Source organism: Ranitomeya variabilis, chromosome 3, assembly GCF_051348905.1.
Source record: "Ranitomeya variabilis isolate aRanVar5 chromosome 3, aRanVar5.hap1, whole genome shotgun sequence".
Taxonomy (NCBI): domain Eukaryota; kingdom Metazoa; phylum Chordata; class Amphibia; order Anura; family Dendrobatidae; genus Ranitomeya; species Ranitomeya variabilis.
Window position 1 is genome coordinate 465853147 of NC_135234.1, and position 22068 is coordinate 465875214.

Here is a 22068-nt window from a genome sequence, read left to right on the forward strand (position 1 = left end):
GAATGACACAAGCCCAGGTACCAGCCATGTATGGACCAGAGGGACCGTATACAGTAACACAGGGCTATATCAGTATCATTCATCCCCCACCCACTTGTCACTTACTAGGAAGCCCACCAAGTGTAGGCACTGCTGCAGGCTCCGCCCATTCGGCGTGCTCTTTGGACTGGCAGCCCCCATTCTCCATCGTCTATAGAGGAAGCCCCGCAGTGTAGCTGCACAGTGCAGGACCACTGCAACAAGGAGAAAACCCGGAACCTGCCGAGTCTGCCGGCGGAACCTGCCGAGTGCTGCTGCACATGCGCAGAATGCTGGGTTCGATGCCGGGCGCTGGTGTGACGTGGATTATACACAAAGCGCGATGTTGTTGCTGACGCCCTGTAGCGCCGCCTGCCGGCCGTGTCTCCATCTCCATAGCATCATGGCGTCTATGAACCATAGAAGTGTCACTACAAAACATTATTTCTTGTTTTTTTTAATGGCTATGGAAGGAGTTTGGCCGGAAATGTTTCTCTAGGCTGCAGGCCTGCCACAGTGCCCCGTTATAGCCACAGTTCTCCCCTTATAATCACAGTGCCCCTATTCTAGCCACAGTCCCCCCATTATAGCCTCAGTGCCCACTGCCTCCATATTAACGGTATATGCACACGTTGCAGATTTGACTGTGCAGATTCTGCATTTCTTGGCAGAAAACGCAGGTCAGAAGCTGCAGCTTTTTTTGGTACGTGCACATTTTGCAGATTTTTTGTGCGGATTTCTTTTTTTTTTTTAACGCCTGCAGATTTCTGTTATGGAATGGGTGCAGAAACGCAGCAGATCTGCATGAAGAATTGACACGGTCCTTTTTTGAATCTGCTACATTTTCCGTGTGGATTTTTCCGCACCATTAGCACATTTTTTTTTTGCCATTGATTTACATTGTACTGTAAATCACTTGCAGATTTGCAGCGGATCTGCAGCATTTCTGCACGGAAAAAAACGCAGATCTGCAGGAAATCCGCAACATGTGCACATAGCCTGAGTCATATTTGCTTCATCAGACCCAAAAATGAAATGACTCGTCCTCCACTGCAGCTGTAGGCGCCATTGTCATGTAGTGAGTGTTTGTTGCATGCCCATTCCTCTGAAATACTGATCATAGTTCAGGCAGTGCTTTTTTACCCATGTTTCTGAGTGTAAAAACATTCATGTGACGGCCATATTACCCGGAGTGTCAGTGTGTTGTCTGCATGCTAGCAGTATTGCGTACGGACAGCACACGGACATTTACTACGCCTGTGTGAACGAGCCCGTACAGTACGAGCGATGAATATGTCATTTTACGTAAGGGGACCCATCTTCCAAAATAGTGTCACTTGTGGGTTTTTTTTAATCAAGGGCTCTCCAAACGTGACACATGAAGACCATTCCATCAAAGTCTGCATTCCAAAACATACAAATATCAAAAGACTGACGTCACTTCCACTGCCAGGACCTGCCTAATGTGAATCCTCTCTTGGATTAAAGTCTACATCTCCATGGGAAGGTAGGATCCTGCTGTAAATAAAAATGCCTGAGGCTCAGCCAGAGAGCTAATGCATACAAACATCAAAAGACTGACCATCACTTCCAAACAGAAATCAGGTATGAACAGGTACTTAGTCTACGTTCACATTAGCGTTCGGCGCCGCAGCGTCGGTCGCCGGATGCGTCATGCGCCCCTATATTTAACGTGGGGGCGCATGGACATGCGTTGTGCTGCGTTTTGCGACGCATGGCCGCAAGCGTTGGGCGCAGAGAACGCAACAAGTTGCATTTTTTTTGCGTCCAACTTTCGGCCAAAAAGGACGCATGTGTCGCAAAACGCAGCGTTTTAGCGTGCGTTTTGTTGCGGTTTTGTTTGCGTTGTGCGTTGCGTCGCCGACGCTGCGGCGCACAACGCAAATGTGAACGTAGCCTAAGAGTAGCCATCTCCATATACAACTAAACAAATAAAGTAGCACTCTGTAGCGCTATAGCATGCAAACATGAAATATGAAAATTGAATTGCATTACTGCACTAGAAAATATGAAAAATTGAGTATACTTAGTGCATAAATTGGCCAATTCATGTGTACCCGGCAGCCACGATAAGGCAACTCTCATTGCCAGGACCTGCCTAATGTGAATCCTCTCTTAGACTAAAGTCTACATCTCTAGTAAGCACCTGTTCATACCTGATTTCTGTTTGGAAGTGACGGTTAGTTTTTTGATATTTGTATGCATTAGCTCTTTGACTGATCACTCCGCCCCCTCAGCCTCAGGTGTTTTTAATTACAGCAGGATCCTACCTTCCCATAGAGATGTAGACGACTTTAGTCTAAGAGAGGTTTTAATACTAGAGATTAGTACCGAATAGAGTCACCTTGACGAGGTGAGATGGCGTTTACGTTTTTTTTTTTTTAAATCAAAATTATGTTAGCCAAGTATCTTATGTTATCTTCATGCACCATTGGTATTTTTCTATTTACTGCAGGGTATTTGCTTATTTTGTGTTTATCTTAGTCTTTGCCTGTTTAGTGGCCAGTGTGCACATTTTCCTACACATTGCATCCAAACCAACTTATATTCCAGTTCAGCTCTTTAGGTTTTAGTTTTTTTTCACAGACTGAAAATATAGTTATATGAATGGAGCCCCAGGGCGTGTAAAGACATGGTCTACTAACAGGTGGAATAGTAACACCTAGTTGTCAATTTATTCATAAATTTCTAGGAGACATATTAGAGGAACATGACAATCTGTATTGTGCCATATTGGAAACAGGTTGCTAGTTTGTTAAATTGCAACAAATTAAACAGTGAAGTGTACAATCTGACAAATCTGATCACTTGTTCAATGTTTCTCACAAGGAATGAATATTGTTGGATGACCTGTATTTTACCAGTGTATGAAGTGAAACTAGCCTGCAAGCTATCCATTGACTCTGAAAAAAGGTCAGTTATTTTTGACTGGACACTCCCTAGTCATAGCTACATAGCAGAGCTGCTTGATCAAAATCCCAAAATAGCAGTCCATACCCATATTTCACTGTACTAGTTAGCTGCCTACAAACTGATAGAGGACATACTGCGTAACAAACAGAAGAGAAAAATCTCATCTAGAAGGGATTGTTTGCGATTTAAAACACTGATATCCACATAAAGCATGAAGCTCAGCATTGGGATCTTTTTTGGTGGCCTTTTTGGTGCTTTGGGAATTTTAGTCCTTTTGGTGGCGTTTGGATCAGACTATTGGCTACTTGCCAAGGAGGTTGAAAAATGTTCAAAAAACCAAGATGGGGTTTGTGTTATTACTGCTAAAGTGTTCTGTCGTAATTTGTTTTGCTGTAGTATAAGCATTATATATTTTATTATGTATTTTTTTTCTGTCATCCGTAGGTTGTCGACCCAGTTTTACTTCATCATGAAGGTTTCTTTTGGAGATGCTGGTTTCATGGGGATGTAGGAACAGATAATAACACCATGACTGCTTTTTGGATCAGTAAGATACATATTCTATATACTATTTAACTTATTGGCTATCATTCATACTATTTGAATGTATACAGATATGACAAACCTAAAATCCTAAAAGATGGTTTCCATTCCTGCTAACTATTTTATTTTTGTGTGTATGCAGATTGTTTGGGTCTGAACATATCACAAGTTTTTGGCTTATAGCAACTAAGTAATAATAGTAATACATTTTCTTTTCACAAGCTTTTTTTTACCTACAGAACAGATTTTAGCAGAGTATCCCTAGCTATAATCACCTAACATATTACCCTGTTAATTATTAGTAGTATTGGTGTGTTATGTAAAAATCATCCAAAATTAATTACTTAATTAATCCCTTCACCCTGAAGCCTGTTTTCACCTTCCTGACCTGGCCAAATTTTCCAATACTGACTAGTGTCACTTTTTGTGGAATGCAACACATTGTACATTATAGCAGTGGTAAATTTAAGTCGATTTTTTTTTGTCATTTATTTGTCAAAATATCAGAAATTTGGCAAAAATTTTGAACATTTCGCAATTTTCAAACTTTAAATTTTTATGCCCATAAAGCAGAGTTACCATATATATTACAAAAATATTTAATTAATTACATTTCCCACACCTCTGCTTTACAACAGCATCATTTTTTAAATATTTTTTTTGTTAGGAAGCTAGAAGGATTAAAAGTTTACCAGCAATCTCTCATTTTTCCAACAAAATTTACAAAACCATTTTTTTAGGGACCACATCACGTTTGGAATGACTTTGACCTGTGACGGAAAATACCCCAAAGAGACACCATTTTAAAAACTGTGTCCTTCAAAGTTCTCAAAACCAAATTCAAGAAGTTTATTACACCTTTAGGTGCTTCTCAAGAATTACAGCAATGAAAAGGAAAAAATGAAATTTTTTATTTTTCTCACAAAAATATTGCTTTAGCTCATATGTGGTGGAAAACTACTGTTTGGGTGCACAGCAGCAATTGGAATGGAAGGAGCACCATTTGACTTTTGGAGCGCAAAATTGGCTGGTACAGATAGTGGACACCATGTCGTGTTTGCACAGCCCCTGATGTGTCTTAACAGGGGAAACCCCCACACGAGACCCTATTTTGGAAAGTACACCCCTCGAGGAATTTATCTAGATGTGTGCGGAGCACTTTGAACCTACAGGCGCTTCACAGAATTTTAGTAAGTTGAGTCTTGAAAATGAAATTTAAGACTTTTCCCTCAAAAAATGTTGTTTTAGCTCCAAATTTTAAATTTTCATAAGGGTAACAGGAGAAAATGGACAGTCCAATTTGTTGTGCAGTTTCTCCTGAGTACGCCGATACAACATACGTGATGAAAAACTACTGTTTGGGTACACAGCAGGGTTCGGTAGGAAAGTAGCACCATTTGACTTTTGGAGTGCAAAATTGGATGTAATAGGTAGCGGACGCTATGTTGCGTCTGGAGAGCCCCTGATGTGCCTAAACAATAGAATTTACCTAGAGGTGTGGTGATCATGTTAAACCCACAGGTGCTTCACAGAAGTTTATAATATTCAGCTGCAAAAATAAAAAAGTGAAATTTTTCCCACAAAAATGTTGCCTTAGCACCAAATTTTCATTTTCATAAGGGTGAACAGGAGAAAACAAATATTTAAATTTGTTACACAATTTCTCCTGTGTACGCCAATACCCCATATGTGGTCAAAAACTACTTTTGAGGCACAGTACAAAGCTCAGAAGGGAAGGAGGAGCGGTTTGCTATTGTGCAAATTTTGCTGTCATGGTTTGCTTGTGCCATGTTAGATTGGCAGAGCCCCTGAAGAGATAGAACAGCAGAACCCTCCAATAAGGGACCCCATTTTTCAAGCTACACCCTTCAATGAATACATTATCAGATCTTGATGACACTACGGGTGTGTCACAGAACCTTATTGTCATGGCTCTGGATGGGAATTCCTTTTGCCTTCCAAGGCTGTACAGAGTTAACTTTGCTGCCCTCTTTTTGGTTTTGGGAGGGCTATATTAACCCACTCTCCTGTGGGGGGCTTGTCCGTGATAGTTCTGTCCTCGGCTGAGCAGCTGACCTTGCTATACTTGTGTATACCATATGTTCCCATGTGCTTCTCTAGTGTATGATCTGGCTTGTCCCTCGTCTTGTGTCTGTGCTCTGATTCTATACCTCTGCTATTTCTCTGGTTCTGATCTCTGGCTTGCTCTCGGACTGCTCTCCTTGTCTGTGCCCTTGGTTACTGCGTTCCTTTCTGGCTTTTCTGACTTCGGCTTGTATTTGACCATTCTTAAGTTTGTGCCCTTGGATACTGCGTTGCCCTCTGGCTATTGTACAAGGCTTATCTGACCACTCTCTCTGTCCCTTGCACGGAGCTTTGCTCCTTCTCCAGCCACTCCCCCTGTGATCACCTGTCTCAGGTCCTGTTAGTGCAGCTCGCTCTCTGCAGCAGCTATACACTTCTATTAGTTACTGCTGTCTCCCCATTCACTCCCCCTAGCATTCATTCCCTGGACACAATCTGTGTGTCCGTCATAACACACACCGTGTGTCATTACACTTATAAGATTGGGCAGTGAATAAAAAACAGTTACATTATCACCACGAAAAAAATTGTTTTAGCCTCAGATTTTACATTTTCACCCCGGGATAAAATGGCACCAAAATTTGTCACACAATTGCTGCTGAACGTGGTAATAACCCAAATGTACCTGTACAGTACTGCATGGCGAGATTCAGGAAGGAAAGAGTAATATTTGACTCTCAGAGAACAAATTATCTAGAAAAGTTTGGGGACTCCATATACAGATCCCCTAAAGTTCTATAACAGCAGAATCAACACTCAAGTGACCTTATTTTGGAAATTACAGTCCTCTGGGAATTTATCTACAGTTGTACTAACGATTTTGACTGCATGGGTGTTTTCCAGGAGCAAACAGCAATAAAAATATTACTAAGTGAAATCGCAATTTTGCCATCGTAGTGCCCAGTACGTTGTAGTGTCCATAAATTGAAGTACTCAGTTGTTGTAATGGACGAACCTTATAGTGCTCGTACATTGTGCATAGCTCGTGCTTCTGAAGACATGCACCCCGTAAATTAAGTAGGCTTTCATTGGTACAGTACTGACAAACATTTGGATGCTAAATGTGATTTAGGCACACTGGGGCTCATAAGGGGTACATTTGGATTTTGGAGCACATAATTCACTGGATTTCTTGTTAGGGAAGCCATTTAGCTTTTAAAGAACCTTTGTGTTTCCAGTATTGTTGAAGCCCCTATATTTCCGTTAATCTGAGTGGGACTTGATTTTTTTGTGGATTGAGTTGAACCTTTTTACATAACATTTTGGATCACATTTATCCTGTGCTCTACGCTGAGCACTCACAATGGGGTGTCCATCTAAATCTCCAAATGAGGGGATCCAGATGAAACTCACATTTGATCCAATCACTATATTCAGGAAGCAGCATTACTCTGGGCTCCATCTGGCCTCTGTTCAGCAGTGTCCTTCTTTTCAGAGGTGCACAAATCTGTGGCTGACTACGCTTTTATGCACACTTAAAAACACAGAAACCGCTAGATCATAGGCCAAACAGTGTCCACAGGGGCTCCATCTGCCTCATCTACCTAGAAAATTTTCCACCTGGAGTTCCGTCTGAATCACGTATTTAAGATATTTACACGGAAACCCCAGTCAAAGAGGCATTGGCAGATGTGAGTACTACTCCCATCAGCCTACGCCTTCTGTCACTGATAGCAGCAAGAACAGGCACCACTGTTATACTCACCTTACGCCCATTCCATTGAAACCCTTGTCACCTGTAAGAAACAGAAAATAATAAACAACAAAAATACTCACCTTACATCCATTCAATTGAAGCTCTTGCCCCTGTAAAAAAAGAAAAATGATAAACAAATATATCCCTCACCTGTCCAAAGTGAAGATGTTCCACACCGTAATCATGTCTGCGATATGTGGTTTAGAATCTGGATGGTAACATGATGTGACTGTCCAGGCTGAAAACCATGGGAGAATGAGGTGCTGCTAGCGCAGCTTCAGTGACTAGCTATGACGTCATAGAGTTCACCGCTGTTCATTGAAGCTGTGTTCCCACACTTCACTGTGAGCAGCCTGGTGAACTGGGTGACCTCAATGAGATCACCGCGAGCATCGTGAGGAAATAATCATGGTGTTCACGGGATCTCATTGAGGTCACCGCAGTTCATCGTCCCGGCTCACAGTGAAGAGTGGGAACACAACTTCAATTACTGACAGTCACAGCTGCTCGCTCATGCTGTCATCAGACAGCGTTGGAGCCATAGGTATTTCTTGCGCTGTCATACAGATGACAGCATGGAAAACACCCGATGCTCCAGGTGCTAAACCTGAACCGTAACAAGGACTTCCTGGAGAAGTCCGTGTTTGGGGTCTGTGCCCAAACACTAGGTGTTCGGTACTGACTGCGAATTTTACTGTTCTGGTTCGCCCATCTCTAATCATAAGCCATTCCAAGCCTTCTCCATACTTTCTTCTTTCAATCATTCTGTTACAGGTTCATCTTAATTTCAACTGTCTAAAGAATCATTTTTTAGAACTGGGCTGGATTCTTTAGATTTTTTTGGCAAAGTCTAATCTGACCTTTCTATTTTTAAGGCTAATTAATGGTTTGCACTTTGTGATGAACCCTCTGTATATGTTCTCATGAAGACTTCTCCTTATGGCAAACTACGATACTAAAACTCCTACTTCATGGAGGGTGTTTTTCACTTGGATGGATGCTGTGAAGTGGTTTTTCTGCACGATGGAAAGGATTGTGCAATCAGCCACCACTGTTGTCTTCCATAGACTTCCTTGCATTTTTGAGCTCCCAAGCGTACCAGTTTTCTTTTTTGCAGAATGTACCAAACTGTTGATTTTGCCACTCCCAACATTTCTGCTATTTCTCTGATGGATCTCTTCTTTTTTCAGCCTAGTGATGGTCTGTTTCTCTTCCATTGAGAGTTCCTTTGACTGCATGTTGTGGTTAACAGCAGCAGTTTCCAAATGCAAATGCACACCTGGAATCAGAGCCATACCTTTTGCCTGCTTAGTTGATGAACGATTGATAAGTAAAATGCCCATGCAGCCCATTAAAGAGCTTTCAGGGTATGTGCACACGTTGCAGATTTGACTGTGGAATTTTCTGTGCAGATTCTGAATTTCTTGGCAGAAAACGCAGGTCAGAATCTGCGCCTTTTTTTGGTATGGGCACACGTTGCAGATTTTTGTGCAGCTTTCTTCCTTTTTTACCCCTGCAGATTTCTATTATGGAATGGGTGCAGAAACGCAGCAGATCTGCAAAAAGAATTGACATGGTCCTTTTTTTAATCTGCGTTTTCTATGCAGATTTTTCTGCACCATTAGCGCAGCATTTTTTTTTGCTATTGATTTACATTGTATTGTAAATCACTTGCGGATCTGCAGCGTTTCTGCGCAGAAAAAAAAGCTGCAGATCTGCAGGAAATCTGCAACGTGTGCACATACCCTTGAGATAATTGTCCAATTATCTTTGGTCCCTTGAAAAAGAGGCTGCTACGTAAACCCTTCCTAAACCCTTACTTCAGTTAAGATGTGAATACCCTTCAATTAAAGCTCATATTGATTATGTAACTGTATCTTGGATATATTTTGATAAATAGCTAAAAAATGCCCAAACTTTTGTCACTGAGCACTTACACCACAGTTTCCATGCAAATCTCTGAACTACGTGATTCAAATGGAACCCCAGTGGAAGATTGGCAAATGGAGACACTTTGAACCCTGTCTCGCCTGTGATCCAGCAGTTTCAATCTTTTTAAGCTTGTATAAAAGTGCAATCGGCCACAACGGGTTTCATCTGAATTACATCATTCAGAGATTTAGAGGGAAACCCCGATATACAGTGAGGAGCAAAAGGGTAACAATGTTTTGAACTTTTGATTTTCAGGCTCCGTATCTCACCATCCACTACAGCTTCGAACGTGTGACTATCATAATTTTATAGACAATCATCTTGGCTATCTCATATCTAAATTTGATTTGCAACTATTTTGCATATGACTAGCTATGTAGATTCATGTCATGTCACTACATTGTTACTGTTTTGCTCCTAAAAATCTAAATTTAAATTTTTATTATTTTGTTAGTATTTTGTAAATCTACTTTTGGCTTTCAACACTGCCTGAATCATTTTAGGCATGGTCTTGATCAAATTCAAGCATGTGTTGACCAAAATCTGATCCCAGGTCTCTTCTACACATTCCCAAAGTTGGTGCATACTGGTCGATACACTAGGGTATGTATACAGCTTTTTCTTCACCTCTACCCACAAATGTTTGATTGGGTTGAGGTCTGGATGCTTAGAGCACTGTCACCAATGTGTCGCACCCTGCTGGACCATGTCGTGAGCCTGAGATCAGAGAATCAAAGAGATTAGCTGATCACAGGTCCTCTTTGGAGTGTATGTGGCTGTTCACATGAGTGGTGCAGGTTTACTGTTTCTTATGGTACAGAAAAGTTCCAGGTTTAAATCTGCTGAGATTCCATTTGGCATTTGTCTCAGCTGCTGCTCATTGGGAACCCTCCCCGTCAATATTTTAGCTCATTCCTGGCTTCCTTTCTTGCCAGCAATAGAGTTTCTATCCTGAGCCTGACATCTCTGGAGAAGGGTTCCTGGACAAACTCTTGTGTCTTCCATTAATGCCGTGGAGTTCTATTTCTGTGTTTTCCCCTGCTTGTCTCCTTCCCTGTGTTGTCTTGTGGTAGTATTAAGACCAGTGTCTTGCTGTCCATCGCACTAGCCTGCATTAGGTAAATGATGAAGGGTTACAATCTCCCCCTCTCCCTATAGTCAGGGAATTCCTTTTCCTGCTTCCCCCTCTCAATTTGTGCCGCTTGTCAGGCATCTGTCTGCCCTGGCATGACAAACGCATGATAAATATGATCCAAAATGTTATGTAAAATGTTCCCAATAAAAGCTTCCAGTCAATCCCCATGAAAAGGAAGTCACCACTCAGGTCCATAACCTGTCTCTGGAAATATAGGTGGCTTCCTTGTTACTGGTAGTACAAAGGTTTAGGAAAAGCGCTATGGCTCTTGGCCCACCAAAAGAAATCCAGCGACTTTTGCTCACCACCCCATCACGTCTTTGCACCAGTGTGCCTAAACCACATTTAGTGTCCACATGTTTAGTATTTCTATAGGGATGAGAACCCATTTAATTTACTGGTGCATGTTTCCAGAAGCACGAGCTGGGCATAATGTATGGGCACTACACTGGCAGATTTGCAATTTTCACTCAGCAACATCCACTGCTGCCTGTTTCTGGAAAACACCCATGGAGTCAAAATCATCACTACTCCTGTAGATAAATTACTAGAGGGGTGTAATCTCCAAAATGGGTCACTATATGGGATTCTGCTCTTCTGGTACTTAAAGGGAAGGTGCCATTAAAAAAATATTTTTTACAGCAATTGAAAAAATGTAAAGAATTAATGTTTACATTTTCTTAAAAAATATTATCATTTGTTCATAATTTAGTAAAATATGAAAAATAATTTGAAAAGTTTTGGAATTTCCACTTTTAATCACTAGGGGGAGCAACTGCTGAAATTCCAGAAAAACCTCGTGTACAACTAGCTCACATTACTGCACTGCAGTAATTATGGGCGGAGTCTGCTGACGTGTGTGATGTCTCCTCTCCTCCCCTTCTAGGTGTTTGCTAAGGGATAAGAGGATGATATTCAGGAACCCAGTGAGCAGCCATTTTGTTGGTGACTGCAAAGTTATACTGACAAGTAGACAGTCACCGAGGATGGCAGGCAGCAAGGATTCTGGGAGATATATGGTGGAGGGAGCAGGGTAACAGCAGCACAGAGTATTTCAGGAGAGCAGTGTGCTGGTCTATGGGGGCACCCTGTTTGGTGCGTGGAGCAGCCAGGGATTGTATGTACATAGAGCGCTGTCTTTTATACACATGGATGGACAGACTGCTTGTCTGCTCCACAAAAATACAGGAAACATTTCTGTGGATTGATGGCCTGGTCTGGTCCAGACTTTGCATGCAGACCCCATACCTGTCCTGGCGATGTGTGAAAGCGAGGCGACAGGCGCAGTCGGGGTGACGCTGGGAAGGAAATGTAGCCATATAGTAACGATAAAAATGAGACCCCTCTCTTCAGCTGCCTCACTAGCCCTGACTGCACCTAACTTTAGGGCATGCTGCCCCCTCTATTACCCCAGACCCACGTGCAGGTACTCAACCAGAACCAACATAGAATGGGTCCTCTTTCTGAAGATAATACTGCCATAGTGTTCTCACATAATAACGCCATGTAGATCACACATAATACCGCCATATAGATTACACATAATACCGCCATATAGATCACACACAATACTATCAAATAGATCACACAATACTGTCATACAGTTCTCACATAATACCACCATATAGATCACACAATACCACCAGTGTTCTCACATACCGCCATATAGATCACACATAATACCGCCATAGTGTTCTCACATAATACTGCCATATAGATCACACAATACCGCCACATAGATCTCACATAATACCACCATATAGATCACACACAATACCACCATATAATTCTCCCAATACTGATTAAGCATAATACCACCATACAGATCACATAATACCGTCATATAGATCTCACATAATGCCATAATACAGCATGACCCCTGCAGCTCCTGTTATCGCACGCATTGAGTTGTGTGTGCAATGGGGAAAGACATGCAGGGGCGAGAGGAGTCCATAGGAGAGGATTAGATGCACGGTTTACTAGACAGTATCACACAGGATAGCATTAGATACACGGCTCAGCAGTCAGTATCACACTGGAGGATTAGATACACGGCTCAGCAGTCAGTATTCCACAGGAGGATTAGATACACAGGTCAGCACAGTATCTCACAGTATAGGATTAGATACACGGCTCAGCAGACAGTATCACACAGTATAGGATTAGATACAGGGCTCAGCATAGTATCACACAGTATAGGATTAGATACACGGCTCAGCATAGTATCACACAGGACAGGATTAAATACACGGCACAGCAGACAGTATCACACAGGAGAGGATCAGATACACGGTTCAGCAGACAGTATTACACAGGAGAGGATTAGATACATGGCTCAGCAGACAGTATCATACAGGATAGGATTAGATACACGGCTCAGCAGACAGTATTACACAGGAGAGGATTAGGTACACGGCACAGCAGACAGTATCATACAGGAGAGGATTAGATACACGGCTCAGCAGACAGTATCACACAGGAGAGGATTAGATACATGGCTCAGCACAGTATAGTGATAGATACACGGTCTGATGTCCTGATGAGGAGCTGCAGTGAGAGGCAGGGTCGGAGCAGCACAGAGCCTCCCCCTCCCCCGTGTTACCTCTCTGCAGCTCCTGATAACACGACATCAGACCACAGTACTTCACCCTCTCTAGCGATTCTAGAGATTAGAGCCAGGGCACCAGGCAGCAGAGAAGAGGACAGGGAATGGCCGCTGCTGACAATGTGAAAGGGGAGACAGATGGAGCTGTCCCTCCTATAACAGCGCAGCTCTCGCAGCTCTCAGGTCACAGTGGAGCTCACACACTGTGGGCTGAAGAAAGATGGCGCCGACCTCCTGCCTCTGCTGTGATGTGGAGACAGCTCAGGGGGCGTGGCCAGATCACAGCAGGGAGCAGCACAATGATAGGTATGGGGTCGGCTCCCGACCGCAGCCTCCTATGCCCAGGGCTGCCGTATTTTCAGACTGTAAGTGTCGTGCTGGGACTCTTACACTCCTGCAAAGGAAAATGGCGGCACCCAGTGGCTGCAAAAATAATTAATAATAAAAAAGATATTAAAGTAAAAAAAAAATAATTTTGTATTAAAAATAATTGTTTATGTAAACAATCATTTTTAATACAAAAACAAAATTGTGGCACCTTCCCTTTAAGGGCTCTGTATATGGAGTCTGCAAAGTATTCTACAATATTTTTTTCTCCAAGAGTGAAATAGCGGATCCTTCACTCCCGAGCCTCGACGTATGGCTAATCAGTACTTTACAGACACAAATGTGGTATTTCCACGTTCAGCAGAAATTGTTTGACAAAGTTTGGTGCCATTTTAACCTATTTCCTCATGTGAAAATGTAATACTTGGGGCTAAAACTAAATTTTTTTAGGTAAAAATATAATTATTTTTTCTTCACTGTCCAATGGTATAAAATTCTGTGACACACCCATGTCAATATGATCACTGCACGCTTAGATGAACTTATTGAGCAGTGTAGTTTGTAAAATGGGTTCACTTTTGGGGGGTTCTGCTATTCTGGCACCTCAGGGGCTCTTCCAGTGGGTCATGGCACTCGCAAACCATAACAACAAAATCTACACTATAATATGGTGCTCCTTTCCTTCTGACCTTTCCACTGTGCTTGAAAAGTACTCCCCCATTACATCTAGGGCAAAGACGCACTTAGAAGATATTGCACAACAAGCTGTGAGGTCCATTTTTTCCTATTAGCCCTTATAAAAATATAACAACATTTTAGTGGTAAATATGAAATTATTCTTTCTTCACCTCCCAATGGTATAAAATTCTGTGAGGCACTTGTGATGTCAACATGCTCACTACAACCATAAATGAATTCATTGGAAGGGATGTAGTTTGTAAAATGGGCTCACTTATGGAGTGATTCTGCTGTTCTGGCACCTCAGGGCTCTGCCAATGTCAGTGTGACAAGACACCCTCAAATCATTCCAGCAAAATATGAACTCCAATATGTGCTTCTTCCCTTCTGAGCTTTGCACTGTGGCTCAAAGTAGTTTTTGACCACATATGACATATTGGCATACTCAGGAGAAATTGAGTAACAAATTGTATATCTCATTTTCTCTTATTATCCCTTATGCAAATTAAAAACTTGAGGACAAAGCAACATTTGTGGAAAAAAATTGTAATTTTCCATTTACTGAAGCCTAATATTATACAATTCTGTAAATTGCCTGAGGGTTAACAATGCTCTTTACACCCCTAGATGAATTCCTCCAGAGGTGTAGTTTCCAAAATGGGGTCATTCGTTGGGGTTTCTGCTGTTTTGGCATGTCAGGGACTCTTCAAATGTGACATGGCATCCAAAATCTATGGCAGCCAAAGTTGAGTTCAAGAATCCAGTTGGTGCGTCTTCCCTTCCGAGCCCAGCTGTGTGCCCAAAGAGAGTTTCCCCACATATGGGGTATCAGTGTACTTAGGAGAAATTGCACAACAAATTTTGTGGTCCCTTTTCTCTTGTTACCCTTGTGAGAATTAAAAAATTGGGGCAAAGCCAACATTTTAGCAGGAAAAATGTATTTTTTCACTTTCACAACTCAACGGTATACATTTTTGTGAAGTACCTGTTGGTTAAAGGTGTTCACCACACCTCTAGATAAGTTCCTTGAGGTGTGTAGTTTCCAAAGTGTGGTCACTTGTAAGGGTTTTCCACTGTTTTGGCACATCAGGGTCTCTACGACATGGCATCTGCTATTTATTCCAGTCAATTTTGCAGTCTAAAAGTCAACCAGTGCTTCTTCCTTTCTGAGTCCTGCCATGTCCTGAAACAGTAGTTTTCCAGCATATGTTGGCAATCGGTGTGGTCAGGAGAAACTGACAACAAATTATGCCATCCATTGTCTCCTGTTACCCTGGTGAAAATGCAAAGTTTTGGCCTAAGTCAACATTTTTGAGGGAAAAAGTAACATTTTCATTTTTTTCTTCCACATTGCCTTAATGACTGTGAAGCTCCTGAAGGGTTAATAAACTTATTGAATGTGGTTTTGAACACTTTGAGGGGTACAGTTTTTAAAATGGTGTAACTTTTGAGTATTTAATGTCATTTAGGCCCCTCAAAGTTACTTCAAATGTTATGTGATCCCTACAAAAATTGGTTTTGTAAATTTTGTTGGAAAATTGAGAAATTGCTGATAAACTTTTAACCCTTCTAATTTCCTAACAAAAAAACTATACTTAAAAATTAATGCTTATGTAAATTAGGCATGCAGTTAATGTTATTTATTAACTATTTTGTGTGATGTGTGATGTCTATCTGGCTTAAGTGCATAAAAATTAAAAGTTTGAAAATTTTGAAATAATCAAGAATTTAGCCAAAATTCCAATATTTTCACAAATCAACACAAAAAGTATCGGTCTAAATGTACCACTAAGGCTAGGTTCACATTGCGTTAACAGCAGCCCGTTCAACACATGCGTTAACGGGCTGCTGTTAACGCAAGTGCCAATTTGTCATCGCGCTAGCACAGATAGAGCATCTGCTAGCTCTATCTGCGCTAGCAGTGATGGACCCGGAAACGCTGCAGCCCACGTCCCAGGGTCCGTCACTCAATGATGGCACATTGCTAGCGCACGCCCATTATGGGCGTGTGCTAGCGATGCGTCTGTCATAGGAATTAATGGCGGCGTTAACAGACTGCGTTACACCTCGTTATGCCGCTGTGTAACGTTACATAGTTATTAAGGTTGAAGGAAGACTTTAAGTCCATCTAGTTCAACGTAGTCTATCTAACGGACGCCAATATCGCAGTGTGAACCTGGCCTAACATGAAGAACAATGTCTCATGAAAAAACAGGCTCAGAATCACTGGGATACGGTAAAGCAGTCCAGAGTTATTACCACATAAAGTGACACTGGTCAGAATTCTAAAATCTGGTCTGGTCAGGAAGGTGAAAGCAGACTCGTGGGTGAAGAGGTTAAAAAATTGGTGCAGCGTTCACCAAGAGATGGAAAAATTAAGTGGTACTAATGAAACTCAATTTTCAATTCACATGACTGAATAAAAAAGAGCATGTTTGAGAGGCAAAGTCTCTCAGAAGCAAATAATATCAGGGGTTCACCAATCAGTGAACAACTGAGGCTAAAAATTGTGGAACAGTGTATAACATCATCAAAAGATTCAGAGATTCTGGCCATGTACACAAGGGACAATGCTGATGGTCAATATTGGATGCTTGTGATATTTGAGCCCTCAGGTGGCACTGCCTTATCAACAACTATGAATTGGTTGTGTAAGGGTATGTGCACACGTCCAGATTTCTTGCAGAAATTTCCTGAAGAAAACCGGAAATTTTCTGCAAGAAATCCGCATTTTTTTTTGCGGTTTTTTTCCGTTTTTTTCGGGTTTTTTTAGCATCCTGCAAGCGTAATTAGCTTGCAGAATGCTAAAGTTTTCCAAGCGATCTGTAGCATCGCTTGGAAACCTGACTGACAGGTTGGTCACACTTGTCAAACATAGCGTTTGACAAGTGTGACCATCTTTTTACTATAGATGCAGCCTACGCAGCATCTATAGTAAAAGATAGAATGTTTAAAAATAATAAAAAAAATGTTTATACTCACCTGCAGGCGTCCGTTCCTATAGATGCCGGTGTGGTTCAGGACCTTCCATGACGTCGAGGTCACGTGAGCGGTCACATGACCGGTCTCGACCAATCACAAGACCGTGACGTCATCGCAGGTCCTTCACCGCACACCAGCTATAGGAACCGAAGCGGCAGCATGCCACGGAGAGGCGGGAACACTCCGGGGCCATCGAAGGTGAGTATATGACTATTTTTTATTTTAATTCTTTTTTTTTTAACCAATTATATGGTGCCCAGTCCGTGGAGGAGAGTCTCCTCTCCTCCACGTTGGGTACCAACCGCACAGAATCTGCTTACTTCACGCATGGTGTGCACAGCCCCGTGCGGGAAGTAAGCAGATCAATGCACTCCTAGGTGTGCGGAATCCCCGCAATTCCGCATTTTAATGAACATGTTGCTTTTTTTTCCGCGATGCGATTTTTTCGCGGAAAAAAAGGCTACATTTGCACAAAAAATGCGGAATACACTGAAAATAATGGGAGGCATATGTTAGCGTTTTTTTCGCGTTTTTATCACGTTTTTATAGCGAAAAAACGCGAAAAAAACGCGAAAAATACTGAACGTGTGCACATAGCCTAAATCTCTGCATGGGCTCAGGAATACTTCCAAAAATCATTGTCTGTGAACACAAATGCAAATGAAAGCTGGATCATGCAAACAAGCCATATATCAACTCAATGCATAAATGCTGCCTTCTTCTCCAGACTAATGCTAATGTAAAATGGACTGAAGCAAAATGGAAAACTCTTCTGTGGTCAGATTAATGAAAATGTGAAATTGATGTAGTGCCTTGCGAACTTAAGAGGAGAAGGACCATCAGAATCTTTGATTTGAATCTTTTGATTCCTTTCTACTGTGCTTGCACAGAGCTTTGTATGGAGGAATTGGGAAGGCAGAGATGGTAACAAACTACCATATTTTTTGCGCTATAAGACGCACCTAGGTTTTAGAGGAGGAAATTAGGAAAAAAAATTGAAGCAAAAAATGGTCAATTCTGTACTGTAATATCCCCTATCCTGGTATATTTGGTCCCCTCATCCCCATTCTGATACACATGGCCTCTCATCCCTTTCCTGGTATGCATGGCTCCCTCATCCCTATCTTGGTATGCATGGCCCTCTCATCCCTATCCTGGTATGCATGGCCCTCATCCCCATCCTGGTATGCATAACCCCATCCCAGTCCTGGCATGATTGGCCCCATCACGGGCCTGGTTTGATTGGTCCCATCCTTATTCTGATATAATTGTCCCCATCCCGTTCCCGGTATGATTGGCCCCATCCTTTTTCTCGTATAATTGGCCCCATCCCATTCCTGGTATGACTGGCCCCATCCTTTTCCTTTTATAATTGGCCCCATCCCATTCCTGGTATGATTGGTCCCATCCTTTTTTCGTTATAATTGGCCCCATCCCGTTCCTGGTATGTATGACATCTTAAGGAAAGATTAAAAATCCCATACCATTACACTCACCTACACAGCACTGCCTCACAGCGTCCTGCTACGGTGCCAACAGCTGCAGTGGCAGGGACGTCATGCGCTGCTCACAAGCGGAGCACAGCTGCCAGAATACTCACAGGGACCGTTCATCTCAGAGAGTAGTGAGTATCCCTCTTCAGTAGTTCACACTGTCAGCCGCCGGCTGCTTGCCGAAACCGCTCCCTCACCTCCCCACCACAGTAAGAGCCCATACATACGGACTATAAGATGCACCCCCCATTTTCCTCCACAATTTGGGAGGAAAAAAGTGTGTCTTATAGTCCGAAAAATACGATATCTCTTTCTCTACGTGTTGTCTGCCTGTGTCTGTCAGCAGGCTTCTCGCTTCCTCAGGGACCATGATGTAGTGCAGCTGCTTAACTATGCAGAGAAAACAAACTTCCCTGGTGTTTATAATCTATTGGTAGTCCAGAAATCATTAAAAAAGTCAAGGCCCTCAGTCCAGAGCTTCTCACCTAGCCAAATCAGTTCTCATACTCTGCGCTGACGAGGGGCAATACCGCAGAACACTGTATCTGCAAATTGAGATTCTGATTGGGCTTTTGTCCTGAGTCACATTTCAAGACTCGTTAAAAGGTCAATAGGGACTTGTAGGTGGCGCTATAGAGTTCAAGTCCTCTTCCTCTCTGAAGATGCAATTTGCATATGAAATTTCCCAGCAGATCAATGCACGGCAAATAAGCCTCCTTAACGTGGCATGCCAGAGCCGGTATGTCACTCTCCACAAAGAGAAACGTTACCCCTTAGACTCGTAGAAAAAGAATTGAAATGCTAGTTTTCAGCTAATGCGCTGCCCACCAAAATGCAATGAAAAGCGTTAAAAACTATGCATATCCTGAAATGATAGAATATAGCTGTAGTTACTAGTTTTATTTTTAAATACTTACGTGGTAAAGAGAATGCAGTAATTCAAAACTACAACTATAATAATTTAATGTGAAGACCCTACTGTAGTTGTTCCTTTCTGTATTCTGAAATTGTATTCTTTTCTATAGCAAACCAAGCTCCAACTAAGAATTGCACACACGCCTATCTTTCCCCATTTCCAAGGACCAGAGATGACAATAACTCTACAGCATATCATTCTGCAGTTGGTATGTATAAAAATGTTTTCTTTGTAATTTCAAAAGCAGTTGTTGTTTTAGATGGCATTAACATAAATGTGATTTAAATCCAGGACACAGATAAAGTGTTTTCAACTGTAGATAATGCTTTTCTATATGGCCCATTAGGCTACATTAAGCTGCCAGAGGTGGTCTCAACTTTATTGTTTATATTGTATGATTGCATCCGTTTGTAATTGTATGTCACTGTATAACTTATTGGACAGAGCTGCAGAAAACATTGAAATTTTGTAAAAAAAAATATTATTATTGCTATTATTGCTGAGGCAAAGAGCCTTAACTCCTTAACGACCACCAATGCGCATTTAGACGGCTCAACGACAATCGGGAGAAAGGTTATAGCGCCCCCCTCCCCAGAATCCAAAAATCTTCAAACTTTCAGCTACTGGGAGTAGCGGAGACCCTGGAGAAAATGATCAGGGCCAGATTTTCAGGTCCCCAATCAAAAATCAATGAATTAAATGAACAATGGTGATCACGTAAAATAAAAAGTATGCCAGCTATTAAAATAATTTCTCTCTATTCTCACATGATTTACAGTTTTACTCATCGCCATTGGCACCCACGAAGTTTAAGTACATAATGTGGAATGTCTACTGAAAAAAATTAATCAAGTGAAAGTTTTAATGTATAGAACACTTGTGTTAAATACAAAAGCGCAAATGATAAACAGTAATTTAAAACAAAAAACAATGGGAGGGAAAATAGAAAAACCTAAAGCTGCTGTGACACTGGTATTGGCACCCTTTACATTAAATTAGTATAGAAAAACATTTCAATTGGCCTGTGAATAATCACAAATGAGAATCACCTGTGATTAATTGTCAGTGCCCATGTGACATGAATTAGCCAATGAATGATGACTCAAGTGTTTTAAAAAGCCACATGGTAGTCCCTGTTCCTTTGTCGCAATGGTGAAGGCAAATGAGCTGTCTGAGGACATCAGAACTGCTATTATTCGCACACACAAAACTTCCAAAATGTATAAGGCCATCTCAAAAGACCTTGGTATCCCAGTTTCAACAGTGAACAATGTAATTAAGAAATTTGCCAAGCATGAAACCATCAAGAACCTGTCATGTCGGACACTGTTCAGATCAGGTCGTCTGACAGACAGCGGTAATTCCGCGTTTGACCACTGTTTGCTCATTGGCGTCGGCTAGTTTTCGTCTGACTGCTCCGGGGTTAATTTATCTGATCCTCGGATTGGAAGCTGGGCCATGCACATTTCCTTTAAATAGTTCTCCTGATCTTTGGGCGTCGCCGATTATAGCTTCTGTCTTATCCGTAGTTATCTTGGTCCGGAGTGGAGAGCTGGTTGTTGGAGAATCGTTGCTGGTGGTGTATTTTCCTTTGTCTTATTTACTCCTTCCTATATTTGTATTTATTTTGCCCTGCTCCTTTATAGTGTATTCCTGATTGACTGCGGCGTGGTGTATATTTTCCTTTATCCTTGTTTGTTATAACTGTGGGTATTGGTCTATTGCATTCACTGGGTGGTGGGCGGTGGTGTTCAGTCTAGGGCTGAATCAGGAGTCAGGGTGAGGGTGGAGGCCTGAACATGCACACCTTCAGTGTAAACTTCAGGTAGAGGGTCAGACAGGGTTTCCCTAGTCTGAGGGAAATTGCAGGGGCCCGGGTTATTAGCTCTCGCCCTCCTTGTATCCCCGTGACAGAACCTTCCTGGACATGGGGGAAAGAGGAAGATTAGCGAGAGATGTCTTCGAAGGTTGGTGAGAAAGGTGGAAATAACACCACGTCAAACATCCCAACGCCTGAAGATCAACTTTGAACAGTCTGGGGTCATGGTTTCAACAAGTACCATATGCCGCACACTAAACCAAAGAGAGCTTTATCAGCAAAGGAAAAGGAAGAGACCATTGCTGAAGAAAACACATAAAAAGGAATTACTGATCTTTGCCAAAGAGTACGTTGACAAACCACAATCTTTGTGAGAAAATGTTCTGTGGATAGATGAAACAAAATTAGAGCTTTTTGGTAATGCAAAGCAACAGTTTGTTTACAGGCTGTGCAATGAAGCTTATAAGGAAAAGAACACAAATTACCAACAGTTAAGCATGGTGGAGGTTCCATGATGCTGTGGGGTTTCTTTGCTGTGTCTGGTACTGAAGGCCTTGACCCGTATCACAGGAATCATGAAATAAGAGAATTATCAAGAAATCTTGAAGTGAAATATCCTACCCAGTGTAAGAAAACTTGCATGGAATCAAAGATCATGGGTCGTCCAGAAAGAGAATGACCTAAAGCAAACATCCAAAAGTACTCAGGAATGTTTGAAAAAGAAAAAAGGACTGTTTTAAAAGGGCCAGCATTGAGTCCTGACCCCAATCCCATTGAAAATCTTTGGGATGAGCTGAAATATGCTATTGGGGAAAAGAACCCTGCAAACATTCAAGAGCTTGAACAAACTGAAAAAGAAAGAGTGGGAGAAAATACCAGCTGAGAAGTGCAATAATTTTATTGAT

General features: G+C 41.9%; 2 protein-coding genes across 2 annotated transcripts in view; one reads left to right on the forward strand and one right to left on the reverse strand.

Moving 5' to 3' along the window:
* Window positions 1-405, reverse strand: part of SLC67A2 (solute carrier family 67 member 2) — a 51457-nt gene extending 51052 nt beyond the window's left edge. Inside the window, exon 1 of the mRNA XM_077296657.1 lies at window positions 106-405. Coding sequence (XP_077152772.1) covers window positions 106-180 — 75 coding nt within the window. The 5' untranslated portion in view covers window positions 181-405. The remainder of the gene's footprint in view (window positions 1-105) is intronic.
* A 1974-nt stretch (window positions 406-2379) lies between these two features.
* Window positions 2380-22068, forward strand: part of TMEM182 (transmembrane protein 182) — a 63840-nt gene continuing 44151 nt past the window's right edge. The window contains exons 1-3 of the mRNA XM_077296658.1: window positions 2380-3298; window positions 3397-3499; window positions 19454-19552. Coding sequence (XP_077152773.1) covers window positions 3164-3298; window positions 3397-3499; window positions 19454-19552 — 337 coding nt within the window. The 5' untranslated portion in view covers window positions 2380-3163. The remainder of the gene's footprint in view (window positions 3299-3396; window positions 3500-19453; window positions 19553-22068) is intronic.